The sequence below is a fragment of the Aethalodelphis obliquidens genome, unplaced genomic scaffold (assembly GCF_003676395.1).
Source record: "Aethalodelphis obliquidens isolate GAN/ISIS:26980383/991018 unplaced genomic scaffold, ASM367639v1 scaffold42, whole genome shotgun sequence".
NCBI classification, from domain to species: domain Eukaryota; kingdom Metazoa; phylum Chordata; class Mammalia; order Artiodactyla; family Delphinidae; genus Aethalodelphis; species Aethalodelphis obliquidens.
In genome coordinates this window covers 7,485,179-7,500,305 of record NW_020837986.1, presented here as the reverse complement: position 1 = coordinate 7,500,305, position 15,127 = coordinate 7,485,179, and the positions used below count along the sequence as shown (strand labels likewise).

Below are 15,127 nucleotides of genomic sequence, written 5' to 3'. Positions count from 1 at the left end.
GGCATTCTTACCCAGAAGTAGGTGGGCCTCTCTGTGGGTTCAGTTTCATGGAGAGAAGCTCAGCGTGGAAGATGGTTGTGTTCACGGGTTTTCCTTCACCCCTTCGAGCTGTGGCTTCCTTTGAAGTTTTCTCAGAGCTGAGTCTGAGACAGCTGCCTCACCTTCACAAGTAGAAATGAATCTAAAACATCATCAGTCAATATCTACTTGCAATGGTTCTTCCACACTGTCTAGCCTGGTGGTTACCAAGTGCTGGGCTGCAAATACACACGATAGAGTCTTACTGCTAATACAGATGATCTGTCTGCCAGGTTGGGATTGGGGTTCACTGAGCCAGTCCCACCTCCAACCCAATATGGACCTTCTCTCTCTGCGGCCTCAAGAGTGACCATGGAGTTCCTGGTGGTGGGGACCTCAGCATCACACCATGGCTGGGCTTTGAATCACCAGTGTTAGACAGTTCTTCCTCATTCCAGGCTGATCCTACTTTTTTTTTTTTTCCCCCTGCGCCACGCAGCACACAGGATCTTTAGTTCCCTGACCACGGATCGAACCCACGCCCTCTGCAGTGGCAGCATGGAGTCTTAACCACTTTCCACCAGGAAAGTGCCAGGCTGATCCTACTTCTTCATTTTGCCTGTTTATGATCCCAACTCTGTCCTCTAGAGAACAAAGCTAATCCTTTCATTCATGGCTTTCATTAAGGCCTGGTCCTATATTACCAAAATGGCCCAGCCAGTTCAGACAGAGGTCAGCTGGGCTATTATCTCAAAGCTGGACATGATTCTTTTCCTGAGAGAACTCAAGGTGCTTTAGTTGCTTGATCAATCACTCTGTTCTTGTTTAACTTGTGGTTTTCGAGTCCTGCCACCCTCCCCTCTCCTCCATCCCTGCCCCCCACCCCCCAAGGTCTTGCCAAATTGGGTTATAGTAAGTGGGCTTCAGAGAACAGTGACAAATCAAGGCCAAGCCCAGGGCCACCACTCAGAGGCCTGGATGAAGGAGCACAGCTGGGAGAGGCAGAGCTAAGGGGCAGACCCTCAGGGACCCGAGTCCCACAACAGATTTAAAACCAGGATGTCTGTCTAGGATGACTGTGCACGAAATCTAGGTTCATCACAGCAGGGGTAGAACAGAAAGTCTACAAAATCCCATGAGAATGGAGTTGGTTGGTGGGGGACAAGGCTAATTTCTAATTCAGATTTTGGAGCACCAAGGGCCCCAGAAGTCTCTTTGTTCATGAGTAAAGCATCTTTATACTGGGGGGTGGGGAGTGAGCAGGAAAGGGGAAATGACGCTATTTTTCAAAGGAACGTGCTGAGGGAGGGCAGAGGTGTGCATCCTTTAGGAGAGAAAGTGGGTCCCAAGTGAGCTCGGAGCAGGGAAAGCCGGTGCAGCGTTTTGTTTTGCTTTTTCCCTCGTGCTCAATGGTACAGGAAGCACGAGGCGCAAGCACTCACGGCCTTCCTCCAGGGTGCTGCCAAGGTTCGGTGGAGAAGAATAGCTGAAGAACGAGAAAAAAACTCTTAACGTTTTCTGTTAGCAGTGTGAACTTTGAGGCACTGTCTGACTCATGTTTTAAAGTCTCTTCAATTTGAATTCACCTTCCTTCGTGTTGTTTTTCTCAAGGCACTGGGCTCGAGTCCAAAGATGTGTCAACCAGCCGCTCCTCTGGGATGGAGGCGTCGCAAGGCCTGGGTCCCCTTCCCCCCATCTCAGGGGGCGGGGCTGCCGTGGAAACCTGGCTTTGCCCTTCCCACCCTTCTTCAAGGCTGGCCCTCAGCTTGGGCCTGGAGGGCCATAAGATGGCCATTCTAGGGGAACTGGAGGTATCTGGTGATATGCCCCAGCAAGAGACCACTCATTCTGATTCAGGCAACGCCTCCTTCTGGGGCGCCCATTCCTGCATCCCTAAAAGTAGCATAAATGTCTGTTAGGGTACTTTTGGCTACAAGTAACAAAATCAATTCAACTGGCTTAAATAATAAAGGAGATAAAGTCCAGAGGTCCCTAAATTAAAGGACCCTGTTTCCCTCCTCTGACTCCCGAGTATTGGCGTTATCCAAAGGCCGGCTTCCAGCCGCAACTAGGGTTCATGCTTCCAATTAATGGGCAGTGGGAAGAGACAGCTTCTGATTGGTCCAGCTTAGGTCATGTGCCTCCCCCCAACCAATCACTCTGGCTGGGCTTAGGCCGTTGCTCGTGGACTCTGGCCAATCAGCACGGAGTGATACTGAGGGACCTACACAGACCATCACCAAGCTGTGTATTTCAATGGACCCATGCCTTTCTTCTTCTCGTTTCCTCAGAGACATATCATACCCCAAACAACACTCTTATATAATAGCCTTCTTTTCATTTTGGGGGAGGGGAGGGATTCTATAGTGCACCCTGTCCAGCCCGCCTCCACTTCGTCCCCAAGCGCAGCCCCTGCTTCCCTACACTGCTTGTTTTTCCTTTTCTGCGGCAGCGAGGGTTAGTGGATACACCAACAGGAATCCAGTTCAGCTTTGTCAAACAGCAGTCAGAGGATGAATCAAGGCTTACCTCAACTGCCTGTTCCTGCCTCACTGAGGGTCAAGGGCGTTGGCCTCAGACTTGGGGCTGCCCAGAATTGGGCTACTTTGGTTCATCCACCCAGACCTGACACAGCCACTGGTTGGAAAAATTATCGAGTACCGTATTTTGTTTTCCCCTTGCTTCTGATTCCTATTTTAAGAGCGCACACACTTCCTGGATAACCTCACCCCAACCTGGCCTCTGCGAACCCCTCCCCCACCCGCGTCTCTAGCCCAGCCATTCCATTATCTCGCGTCCCCACATCACGCCCAGTTCTCTTCAAGATGGTCCATCCGGATGCTCCCACAACACACTGGGCTCAGTATGTCTCCGTAGAGCTGGTTTTCCTCCAGTGAGGCCCTCCTTGGGGATCTCCTTTAAGAGTTCATGATGCCTGGAATTCTTTGGCGGTCCTGTGGTTAAGGCTGCAGCACGCTTCCGCTGCAGGGGGCATGGGTTCAATCCCTGGTGGGGGAACTAAGATCTCGCATGCCACGCGCAGCGGCCAATAAATAATAAATAAATAAAAACTCCCCTACCCTTAAAAGAGAGAGAGAGAAAAAAAAGTTGATAATGCCATTGCTCTCCTGGGTCCTGGCAGTTTGGGCTGTGTCCCCATCACCACCCAGAGCTACCTCTGGAACTACGGACAGGGGCACCGGGTCTCACGAGGGAGGCAGTCCACAGCTCATAGGAGCCAGGACTTCTGTGAGCTGCCCCAGCACCCAGGCCAGTGCCCTGTCTTGGGGGCTGCCCAGCTGCTGTGTTACCAGCACCGATGGCAATTCTGTAATTAGACCAAGCACGGTTTTCTTGGACGGGGGTGGGAGGAGGTGTGTGGGTCTATTGGGGGAAACTAGGTCACCTGAAAACCAACAGTCAAGAGGGAGCTGTCCTGGAGCCCCAGCTCCAGGGAACCCAGAGGGGCGAGCGGGGTGGGAGCTGGCAGAGAGAGCAAAGTCAGAGAAAATGTGCTCTGGCCCCCTTTTCTGGCCCTTGGGAGGCATTGTTCTCACCTTTCTCCGGGGGGCTGGGCGACTGCCCTTAATTCCTTTACCCAGGCAAACTGTCCAAGCCAGGGAAGGCACAGCAGTGAGTGCCTTCCGTCTGCATGGGGCCCACCACCCTGAGGCCCAAGGAGGGAGCACTATACTGGGAGTCAGGCCCAGGGTCCAAGTTACTGCTCAGTCTCTGTATCCCGTGAGTATGTCCTCCACTCCCTTGTGCCTCTGTTTTGTCATCCATCCAATGGGTAGGGACTGTACCTGTCTTTACCCTGCTGTATACCTAGCTCTCAGTGCAGTCCTGGCCATGTGATAGACGCCCAATAAATAGTTTACAGATGAAGTAATGAGCTCCTATGAGTGCTTCTTTTATAAGATTGTTGTCACTGAGGATCAGTGACCAGGACGGTTTCCCAAATGTCAATCACAATTTTTGCCAGCACGAAATACCATCAATATTTAATTTTTCTTTGCTACCACCTTGTAAGATTTCCACTGAAGTAGATTTATTTAAAAAGGAAATTTTATTTCACTACCATAAATAAACACTAACTGTGAAACCAAATCCACAGGGAAAAAAAAGTCATTGTTATTACATTCTGTCTTAGATACGATTTCTTGCCCAAGGCTATTAGCCTGAGGCCTGCTTTCTCTTTGTTTAGGAGGGAAATTGACACGATTATAAACATGGTTATAAAGATGTCTATTAGCCACGAACTATTAGCATTTTCTTCTGGAGACAATCTGATAGACTGAAAAAGAAATGAAAAGGAGGTAACTTGGTGTCTCTGATTCCATGTTATATTAAGTCTTGTCCTGAACTTTTGAAAATTCCCTCGGTATCCATTCTCTTTCTACACTTAGGGAAACACCTGGCTGGGATGATAGCTGAGGAAGTTCTTGGAAAAGGATTAAGGGCTTTAACAGGGTGATTGATATGATTATTCTTATCTTCAGTCTTAGCATGTTTTTGGTACCTACCACTTAGCAGGTGATCAGTGAATACTTAATAATGAAGAAATGAGTAACCATCTGTGTACAGAATCTTAGGGCTGAAAGAAATTGTACAGAACACTTAGGCTGATCTGTCATCAGTAGAAGTTGTATTCTCCGGTGAGTGACGGAGAATTTGCCACCTCCAGAGACAGCCACTGGACCACAAGCCCTTGTTCAATTGCTTGTTGGACAGCTCTGGAGGCCAGGTGCCTGTTTTGGTTTTGGTGCACACCACTGTTCTTCTATGCCTTGGTCCTGTTCTGCATCGGGGAGACTCACAGACTATCTTCTCTTTCTTGTGCAGATTGGACTTGTGGATATTTGGAGACTGCTGTCTCATTCTGCCTAAGGCAGGGCTTGCAAACTGAAATGACCATAGGAGCTAGCAAGGGATGCCAATTAGTGAAGGAGGTCAGGTGGGAGTAATGGGGGGGTAGTGGGGACTATGGGAAATTAGATGGGCCCCGTCTAAAGGGGACAGTCCTACTCCAGACCTGCTGATAATTGCCACGTGAGCCCAGTGTGGCCAGGTACTGAGATGTTCTAAGAAAAGCTGAAAATCTGATTTTGGACATGAAACCTTCAAGTTTTAAAAGTTAGCAATGAATGACAATACTGTAAATCATGGTGTGGCCAAAAACCAATCAGGCAAACACACAAACATGATGTGGACCACAGGGGACTTTCTGGTTGTCTGGCCTTGTACCACAGGTTGCTCACTGCTTCCCACAAGACTTCTGTTCCCATTGGGCTGGGCAGTCCCATCCACTTCCAGCCATGTTTGTGCGTGTTGGTTCCCAGAATTTCCTCCATGGTGTCCAGCATCTCTCCATGCCTTTGTACATTGCCAAGCTCCCATGTCTTCCCTCTTCACCTGGTGGACTACTCATCCTTGGAGATTCAATTCAGTTGCCTTCTACTCTGGAGAGCCTTTTCTGATAACCTTAGGCAGAAAAGGTCTTCCATTTTCTAGCTGTGTGATGTAGGGTAGTTTACTTAATCTCTCTATGCCTCAGTTTTCTTATCTGTGAAGTGGGGATGATAATAGTATCTATCTCATTAGGTCATCAGAAGGATTAGATTAGTTTACAGATAGATGACAGACAGGCAGACTTGGGTTTTCTAGAAGGCAGAGCTGATCCTCAATCCATCTCTGAACCAGGGCTCATCACAGGGCAGGTTTCACTGTTTGATTCCTTGAAGAAGTGGGGGAAAGTAAATATGTGGTCCACTAGCTGCCAGTGAGTTCTGACCATCATGATGATACAGCATGGTTGTGAATTCAACTCTTCTGAGCTCCTTACTTTTAAAAACGAATATCTACCTAAATGACTAAAAAACAGTGAGCACGCCAAATACTGGCAGAGAAACTGGATCACTCACACATGGCTGGTGGGAATGAAAAAATGGTACAGCCACTTTGGAAAACAGTTTGACAATTTCTTATGAAACTTGTACTCTTGGGTATTTACTCCAGAGAACTGAAAACTTATGTTCACACAAAAACCTGTACATGAATGTATTAGCCCCAAAGTAGAAACAACCCTGATGCTCTTCAATGAGTGAATGGATAAACAAACTGGGACACATCCATAAAGTGGGGGTACCACTCAGCAACCAAAGAGGAATGAACTACTGTTATGCAAAACAACTTGGATGAATCTCAAGGGATATTGAGTGAAAAAAGTCAATCCCGAAAGGTTACCCACTGTCTGATTCTTTTATATAACATTTTTGAAGTGACAAAATTCAAGAGATGGAGAATAGATTAGTGATTGACAAGGGCAAGGACAGGAGTGCATTGGGAGAGGAGGATGAGGGATCCTTGTGTGATGGAACTGTTTGTATCTTGACTCTGGTGGTGGATACACAAACCTACACTTGTGACAAAATTGCTTAAAACTAAACACACATACATACAAATGAGTACATATAAAACTGGGGACATCTGAATAGATTGATAGGTTGTGTCAATGTCAGGTTCTTGGTTTCGACACTGTACTGTAGTTTTGCAAGATGTTACCTTTGGGATAAACTAGGTAAAGTTTGCACGGGATCGGTCCACATTATTTGTTACAACTGTATGTAAATTTATAGTTATCTCAAAATTAAAAGTTTAACTAATTGAAAAAACATTGCAAGATACTCAGAACAAAACAAAAGGCAACCAAGGGCAGTTTGCTTGTTTCCTGCTGAGTCTTGCCATTGTCTTATGTTTATCCTTTTTTTTAAAAATAAATTTATTTACTTATTTATTTTTGGCTGCGTTGGGTCTTCACTGCTGCACGGGGGCTACTCTTCGCTGCAGTGTGCGGGCTTCTCATTGCAGTGGCTTCTCTTGTTGTGGAGCTCGGGCTCTAGGCGCGAGGGCTTCAGTAGTTGTGGCGTGCGGGCTCAGTAGTTGTGGCGCACGGGCTTAGTTGCTCCGTGGTGTGTGGGATCTCCCTGGACCAGGGCTCGAACCCATGTCTCCTGCATTGGCAGGTGGATTCTTAACCACTGTGCCACCAGGGAAGTCCCTGGCTTATGTTTATCCTTGAGATCTGGTCCGCTCAGACCCCAGGAGCCTTTGCCCTCTGAATATTGCCAAGCCAACCCCTTCCGCATTCCTCCTGTGTATGCTCCAGTCTCTTCAGGGAGAGACCTGAAGAACATTCTGAGCTCCTGAGGGTCCAGCCGAAGGCTGAATTCTGGTCTTTAGCCTCCTGGCGACCAGCAGCTCCAGAGTGAAGCAGGGAACCCAGGAGATTGACGATCACTTGCTGAAGCCCAGTGCTATGCTGATCCCCTTTATGATAGTGAGCATTTCCACAGCACATAAACGTAGACCTGTACCCAGCATCCTGCAATCTTTCACCAGCCTTGCCCCCATGGGTTCCCAGATGTGCTGCGTTTACGTATCCCTGCTTTTCTTCCTCCAAGCTGTTTCTCTTTCCTATAACCTGTTTCTCTTTGGTATAACTTTTTTTCGTCAGCTCTTTCTTCCTTGAACATCCTGTAAATTCTGGGAGGTGGATACAAAATTTAACAGGTGGGAAAACAGGCTTAGAAAGGCTCAAGTTGTTCCAAGACCTTTTCCTTCTGCATCTGAGAGCCCATAGGGTCTGCGCTTACAGGAAGACAGCACCCACTTGGCTTCACACTGAAATTTTGTTGATCTCATGTCGCCCAAGAACCGATGAGAGCAAGAGGTGTGAATTTTTTTTAAAAAGTCATCCAAGAGGAAAACTTCAACTAAGGTTTTCTAGGTCCCAATAGTTCAGCAGCTATTGTGGGTCTTAGGACCCCTTTATACTCTTAAGATTAAGGTTCCCAATGAGCTTTCATTTATGTAGATTATATCTGTCAATATTAACCTATTTTGTAATTAATACTGAGACATTTAAAATATAATCCTCATTCCTTTAAAACTAACAATAAACCCCTTCTATGTTATAAAAATAAACCCGTATGTGTTATAACAATAGAACAAGCTTATATGAAATTACAGTATGACCACTCGAAAGCAAGGATTGTTATGTGACCGTGATGGAGGTGTTAGCTAACAGTGGTAATCATATTGCAGTATATCAAATCAACATGTTGTACACTTGAAACTTACACAATGTCATAGGTCATTTATATCTCAATTAAAAAAAAAAGGGGCTTCCCTGGTGGCGCAGTGGTTGAGAGTCTGCCTGCCGATGCAGGGGACACGGGTTCGTGCCCCGGTCCGGGAAGATCCCACATGCCGCGGAGCGGCTGGGCCCGTCAGCTATGGCCGTTGGGCCTGCACGTCCGGAGCCTGTGCTCCGCAACGGGAGAGGCCACAACAGTGAGAAGCCTGCGTACCACACACACACAAAAAATAATAAATAAAAATAATAAAATAGGGGGAAAAAGCGTTTGGAACATGGGGCCGGGTGACATCATCAGATCGGAGTTTTGAGCCTGACAAGCATGTCCATGTGTGTCTCTCCCCTTCCCCGCCACAGGCTCCAGCATGCGGCCCCAGCCCCGCAGGAGCCCCCATGCTGCCCCGGCCCCCGGCGCGCTGTGCTAGCCTCCAGCCAGGGCGCGGGGAGGCGCGGAGGCCATGGCCACCCACGTGGACCTGCTAACCGAGCTGCAGCTGCTGGAGAAGGTGCCCACGTTGGAGCGGCTGCGCGCCGCCCAGAAGCGCCGGGCCCAGCAGCTGAAGAAGTGGGCGCAGTATGAGCAGGACCTGCAGCATCGCAAGCGCAAGCATGAACGGAAGCGCAGCACGGGCGGCCGGCGAAAGAAGGTGTCCTTCGAGGCCAGCGTGGCCCTGCTGGAGGCCTCGCTTAGGAACGACGCCGAGGAAGGTAGGTCACTCCTGGTCCTGGTTGGTGTGTGGCTACCTGGACCTCTTGGATTCTGGGTTCTGTGCCAGTGGAGGGGAGAGCAAGGTGGGTCTGGGAAGGGCTCTGAAATCTGAGACTTCTTTTTGAAAACAAGAATACCAGCCTTTGGCTAATGAATACTCATTTTCCTTCCCTCCCACTAATATTGACTGTCAACCTACATCTTGTGCATTACTATTCCAGATATGGTGGTGAGCCAGTTGGATTTGGTTTCTCTCCTCCAGGAGCTCAGTACTCAGAGGACTTTGCATTTCCTCAGCTCCTCCTCTGTACGGCAGAACTGGCTGCTGGTCCCCTGTATTCGGTCTTCACTTTAGAGGTAGATGGTTTAGAGGGGTGGAGAACAGCATAGGCTCTGAGGTTAGATGACCCAGGTCTCAAGCTGGTTTTGCAAACTATCCCCTGGGTGACCCTGCCAAGTCTCTTCAGCTCCCTGTACCTTAGTTTCTGCCTCTGTAAAATGGGGATATTAATAGTATCCACCTCCAGGGCTTGCTGTGAACACCAAAATAGAGAATACCTGCAAGTCCTTGACACAGTCCCTCCTACTGTGTAAGTGATTAGTATGTTTTAGTTTATTATATTGTTACTATATTTTATTTCATTATATTTATATACATTTATATAAAATTATACTTGTATAAAATTACATTTATTTAAAGAGTGTCCAGCAAGTCTAGAAACAGAGACGAATGTACACAATGTTGTCTAGGACATTTTCACTCTGTAAAACGGGTGAATAAATAAATATGAACACATATATGCATTCATATAATCTGTTTCCAGATTTTATGGATACCCTGTACTTGTTATATTTTATTTAGTTATTGTTATTATGTGTCTTATGATCCAGATATCATGATACCAAAGAGGCAGGTATAATAATACCCCTTTTAAGGGGGAAGGGTGAGCTGAGAGAGGCATGGACATATATACACTACCAAATGTAAGGTAGATAGCTAGTGGGAAGCAGCCGCATAGCACAGGGAGATCAGCTCGGTGCTTTGTGACTGCCTGGAGAGGTGGGATAGGGAGGGTGGGAGGGAGGGAGACGCAAGAGGGAAGAGATATGGGAACATATGTATATGTATAACTGATTCACTTTGTTATAAAGCAGAAACTAACACACCATTGTAAAACAATTATACCCCAATAAAGATGTAAAAAAAATAAAAAAATAAAAAATAAAATAAAGTAAAAAAAAATAATACCCATTTTACAGATGGGGAAACTGAGACCCAGCAACGTTCAGAAACTTGACCAAGGGAGGAGAGCTGGAATCAGAACTCCCAGGATCCAGGCTCTTGTCCCTGGCTTCATGGCCTCGTGGGTTTGCTCCCCATTATAAGAGTGAGAGGATCGGTGATTTGGCCAAAGCCCTCTTCTCTGAGCATGCTCTGAGGGGTCACGCCTGTTCACTGTCCAGCTGAGATGTGTCCATGCATCCCGTGTTCCCCTCAGCAGGCTGTGGTCCCTCCCTGTATATGAATCCCTTCTGCCTGTCTTTGGAGGGACCTAGCCATGTTTCCTGGGTCCCTCTGGCCTCCTGTCTCCACACCCGCCCCCACCCCCACCACCCAGACACTTGGTGCTAAAGCAGCCAATAAAAGAACTGAGGGGTGGAGGCATTTACCACTCCGAAGAGTATTAGGGTTTACAAGAGTACTAGGGTCCTCAGGTTCTAGAACCCTCTGAGAAGCACACTTCCCTTTCTGCCCTGGTTACAGAGAGCTCTGGGAACTGAGTAGAGAGGCATTCCCGGAACCACTCGGCTGCAAAAAGCACAGCCAGAGCCTCGGGTGAGCAGCCCCTGTGAGAGAGGCGTGAAATCTCAGGCTCCAGGGACGTGGCCCTGCGAGGCTACTTCCCACGTGTCATTTGCCGGGTGACGCGTCGGGTCCCTCCCACTCAGTGGGTGGCACGTCATGACGTCTGATTTTGTCGTGGGCGGCGCTGCATCAGCCCTCCTTTCACACTCATCTTCCACCCCCTTCTGCCCTGACTGAGGCCCCTTTCCCCTCGCTGAAGGGGCTTTTCAGAGGCTCTGTGAGCTGGACGACAGGCTGCTTCGGATCATCCGTGCCTCCCCCCAGCCTTCCGCTTCCCCACCCCAGGCCCCGCCCCCTGGCCCGCACCGCGGTGCGCTCCCACGGGTACAGGTTAGAAAGAGTGCTGGGCTTGGGTCCAAGGTCCAGGGGCCCCTCGGCCCTACATGTGACCTTGAACAGCTTGTTTCACCTCTCCGGGTCCAGTTTCTTAATCTGTAAAAGGGGTTTTGAACACTTGCCCTCAAGGGGGTGTAGCAAGAATTAGACAAGATCCTGGATGTCACAGCTCTTTGAAAAGTGACCCTGAACCCTGCACCAGCATGGTGATCATTTTAACACACTCTTCCCTCTGGTTTTTGTTTTGTTTTTTTTTCAAGACTTTAATGTTTTTAAGAACCCAAATACATGCTTCTGGTAAAAATCAAACTACATAGAAATGTAAAAAGTCCCATCCATCCCTCCTCCCTTCCTTCCTCCCTCCCTTCCTCCCTCCCTCCCTCCCTCTCTTCCTTCCTTCCTTCTTTCCAACCTCCCTCCCTCCCTCCCTCCATTCCTTCCTTCTTTCCTCCCTCCCTCCCTCCCTTCCTTCCTCCCTCCCTCCCTCCCTTCCTTCCTTCCTCCCTTCCTCCCTCCCTCCCTCCCTCCCTTCTGTGATTACTGCTGCTCTTAGTTTGATGTGTTTCCTTCTAGGCATTTTTCTTACTTACTCACGTATTTGTAGACTTGGCAAAATAAAGAGCTAGTTTGTGATTTTTGCTTGTTTTGGTTTTTATGTAAGTGATGATATACTCGATACATTATTCTGTAGGTATTTATTTTTACCCAACAGTGTGTCTTGGAGGTGTTTTCATGCCTAGTACAATGGGATAATAGATCTGCAGATAATTGCTCCGTAGTATTCTGCAGTATGGATTCACCAGCATTTTTGAACTACTTCCTTTTTGTTAGGCATGCAAGTGTTTTCAGTAGTTTTGCTTTTGCCACAGTGAATGTTTTGTGCACACATGCAAATGTTTATCTGTATATTAAATCTGAATAAGAAAAGTGATAGATCCCCCAGGTTGGTCCCCTGACAGCCAAGTGAGAGTGGAGGGCCTGAGCACTGCGCCCCGTGGCAGGCAGTTGGAGTGCGGTGAGAGGTGCCCCTGGGGTCCACAGTTATCTGGGCTTTGAGCGGGGGTGTGGAAGCTGCCAGCCGCCAGCAGGCGCTCTCACCAGACTATGCTCAGCTTCCTGGCAGCATGACCAAGCCCGGTGCTCCCAGCTGGCTAGGGTGGCTTCTGCATGCTGGGGAGCTGGTGCTGGAGAGTTAGCTGACAGTGGGATGGGAACGTGGGGTAGCAGCTCCCCCGCTCCCCTGAGCTCACAGCAGTGGCTGAGTCAACCTCCTCCACCTGCCAGGGTGATGTGAGTCATTCCTGGAGTAAGGCAGTGCTGGGGAACTCACTGACTTTCCTTCTCTGGCTCCGCATCGCCTCAGGCTAATGTCCGGGCACCAGGGACCCTCCGTGGCCTTGGACTTGCCTGAGCCCCGTGTTCCCACTGCTGGGTATCAGTTCCAGCCACCTCCACCTCCTCTGGCTTCCTGCCCAAGCCCTGCGTTCTCTTACTTTTCCACCTTTGCATATGTGGTTCCCTCTGTCTGGAACACTCTTGCCCTGACTAAGTGCTACACCCTTCAGGTTTAGGTCCTGTGATGCCTTCTTGGGGAGCTGTCTCTGATCCTTTTCTGTACCCTTTCCCCCATCACTAGGTAGAGCAATAACTCAGTACACAGCTGACGTTTACTGAGAGGCAGTGCAGTGTCGTGGAGAGAAGCATAGTCTCCGGAGCTAGTTATCCAGGACTCCCCATCCCAGCTCTGCCGTATACTAGCTGCGCAACCTGGGAAAGTTCATTAATTTCTTGGTGCCTCAGTTTCCCCCATCTGTAAAAACAAGGATGATATAGTACACCTGCCTTAATTTAATCCTGTAGGATTAAATTGGGTTGACACATGTGGGAGTGGTATGGTAAGAAGTACATATGCTATACATATGATATCACTTATATGTGGAATCTAAAATATGACACAGATGAACTTATTTACAGAACAGAAACAGACTCACAGACATAGAAAACAAACTTATGGTTGCCAAAGGGGAAAAGGGAGGCAGAGGGATAAATTAGGAGTTTAGGATTAGCAGATGCAAACTACTGTATATAAAATAGATAAACAACAAGGTCCTACTGTATAGCACAGGGAACTATATTCAATATCTTGTAATAAACTATAATGGAAAAGAATATGAAAACATATATATGTATAACTGAATCACTTTGCTGTATACCAGAAACTAACACATTGTAAATTAACTATACTTTAATTAAAATTTAAATGAGAGTTACATATGATATAAATTGTTGTTATCCTGCATTATCTATTATTCTACACTTACATAATCTATTATTAGTGTATATTCTGATTGTCATCATTATTATTATTTACCAAGTGCTTGCTTTGTACCAGGCTGCCTGCTTTACAGGCATTATCTGTTAATCCTTCCAGCAACCCTCTGAGGTAGAGAGTCAAACTCCATTTTTAAAAAACAGCTCCATTGGGCTTCCCTGGTGGCGCAGTGGTTGAGAGTCCGCCTGCCGATGCGGGGGACACGGGTTCGTGCCCCGGTCTGGGAAGATCCCACATGCCGTGGAGCGGCTGGGCCCGTGAGCCATGGCCGCTGAGCCTGCGCGTCCGGAGCCTGTGCTCCGCAACGGGAGAGGCCACAACAGTGAGAGGCCCCCGTACCACAAAAAAAACACACAAAAAACAAAAACAGCTCTATTGAGGTTTAATTTACATATCGTCAAATTTGCCCATTTTAAGTGTACAGTTCAATGATTTTCAATAAATTTACAAACTTGGGAATCCCTCACCACAGCCTAGTTTTAGAATATTCCATCGCCCCAAAAAGAAACTTTAAGTCCATTTATAGTCATTCCCAGTTTCTACTCCAGCCCCTGCCCCAGGCAACCACAAATCTATTTTTGCCTCTATATATTTGCCTTTTCTGGACATCTCATTTACATGGACTTATACACTATGTGATCTTTTGTGATTGGCTTCTTTCATTTAGAATAATGTTTTCAAGGTACATCTAGGCTGTGGCATGCATCAGGACTTTATTCCTTTTTATTGCCTTATAGTATTCTGCAGTATTGACGTGCCACATTTTGGGGACCCATTCACCAGTTGATGAACATTTGGATGGTTTCCATTTGGGGTTATGATGAATAATGCTGCTAAGAACATTTGTATGCAAGTCCTTTTGGGGACATATGTTTTCATTTCTCTTGGGTAGTTACCTAGGAATGGAATTGTTGGGTCATGTGGTAAATTTATGTTTAACTTTTAAGAAACTGCTAAACTGTTTTGCAAAATGGATTCACAACTTTACATTCTCAGACTTCATTTTACAGGCGAAATTGTACATTGTGCCCTTACATTGAAGCTGTGAGAGGCTATATCACTTGCCAAGATCTCATAGGTTTTAAGTGTCAGACCTGGGACTTGAACCCAGATCTGTTGTCCCTGAAGCCCATGCTTTTAACCACCAGGTGGTCCTGGTACCTCTTGCTTTTTTTTTTTAAAGAAAATAAGAGAACCATTCACTTGTGGTTCTGATCTGTGTCTCTGTGGGCCTTAAGGACCCTGGTGTTTCTGCTGGCTTCTTGGGCCCTTAGTATTGGGGGGGGGTGTCCCTGGATAAGCTCTTCATCCCTATAATTTCTTTCCATGGCCACATGAGCCAGCCTCTCTCTTGAAACCACCAAACACTTATTAAGTTGTCAGGGCTTCTGTTCTTCCCTCAGAATGTGTAGTGTTTCCTTTATGGAAACTCTGTTCACATTGAGGAGAAAGTTTGAGTGATTCTTCTATAGCCTGATTTTAACTCTTCAGCTGTTATTCTCATGGTAAAGTCTTTCAAACTTTTTTTTTTAAAGTGGAAACTTTTCTTTAAATGAAATATTATGCAGAAACCCAATATGTAAAGCACATGAAGGAACTATTCTGGCTGAGGTAGGCGGGGGGTGCTGGCTCCTCAGCCACCTCCCCTCCCCCACCCCACCCCCACAGACTTCTCCCCAACTCCCAGGTGCGTTGGCGGACACCTGG

At 47.4% G+C, this 15,127-nt stretch overlaps 1 protein-coding gene across 2 annotated transcripts in view; it reads left to right on the top strand.

Annotated features, from left to right (window-relative positions):
- Positions 1 to 15,127, top strand: part of PPP1R16B (protein phosphatase 1 regulatory subunit 16B) — a 103,809-nt gene that overhangs the window by 18,319 nt on the left and 70,363 nt on the right. For both annotated transcript variants that reach the window (XM_027078311.1, XM_027078312.1), the window contains exon 2: positions 8,534 to 8,884. In XM_027078311.1, the coding sequence (XP_026934112.1) occupies positions 8,635 to 8,884 (250 nt within the window). In that variant the 5' untranslated portion in view covers positions 8,534 to 8,634. The remainder of the gene's footprint in view (positions 1 to 8,533; positions 8,885 to 15,127) is intronic.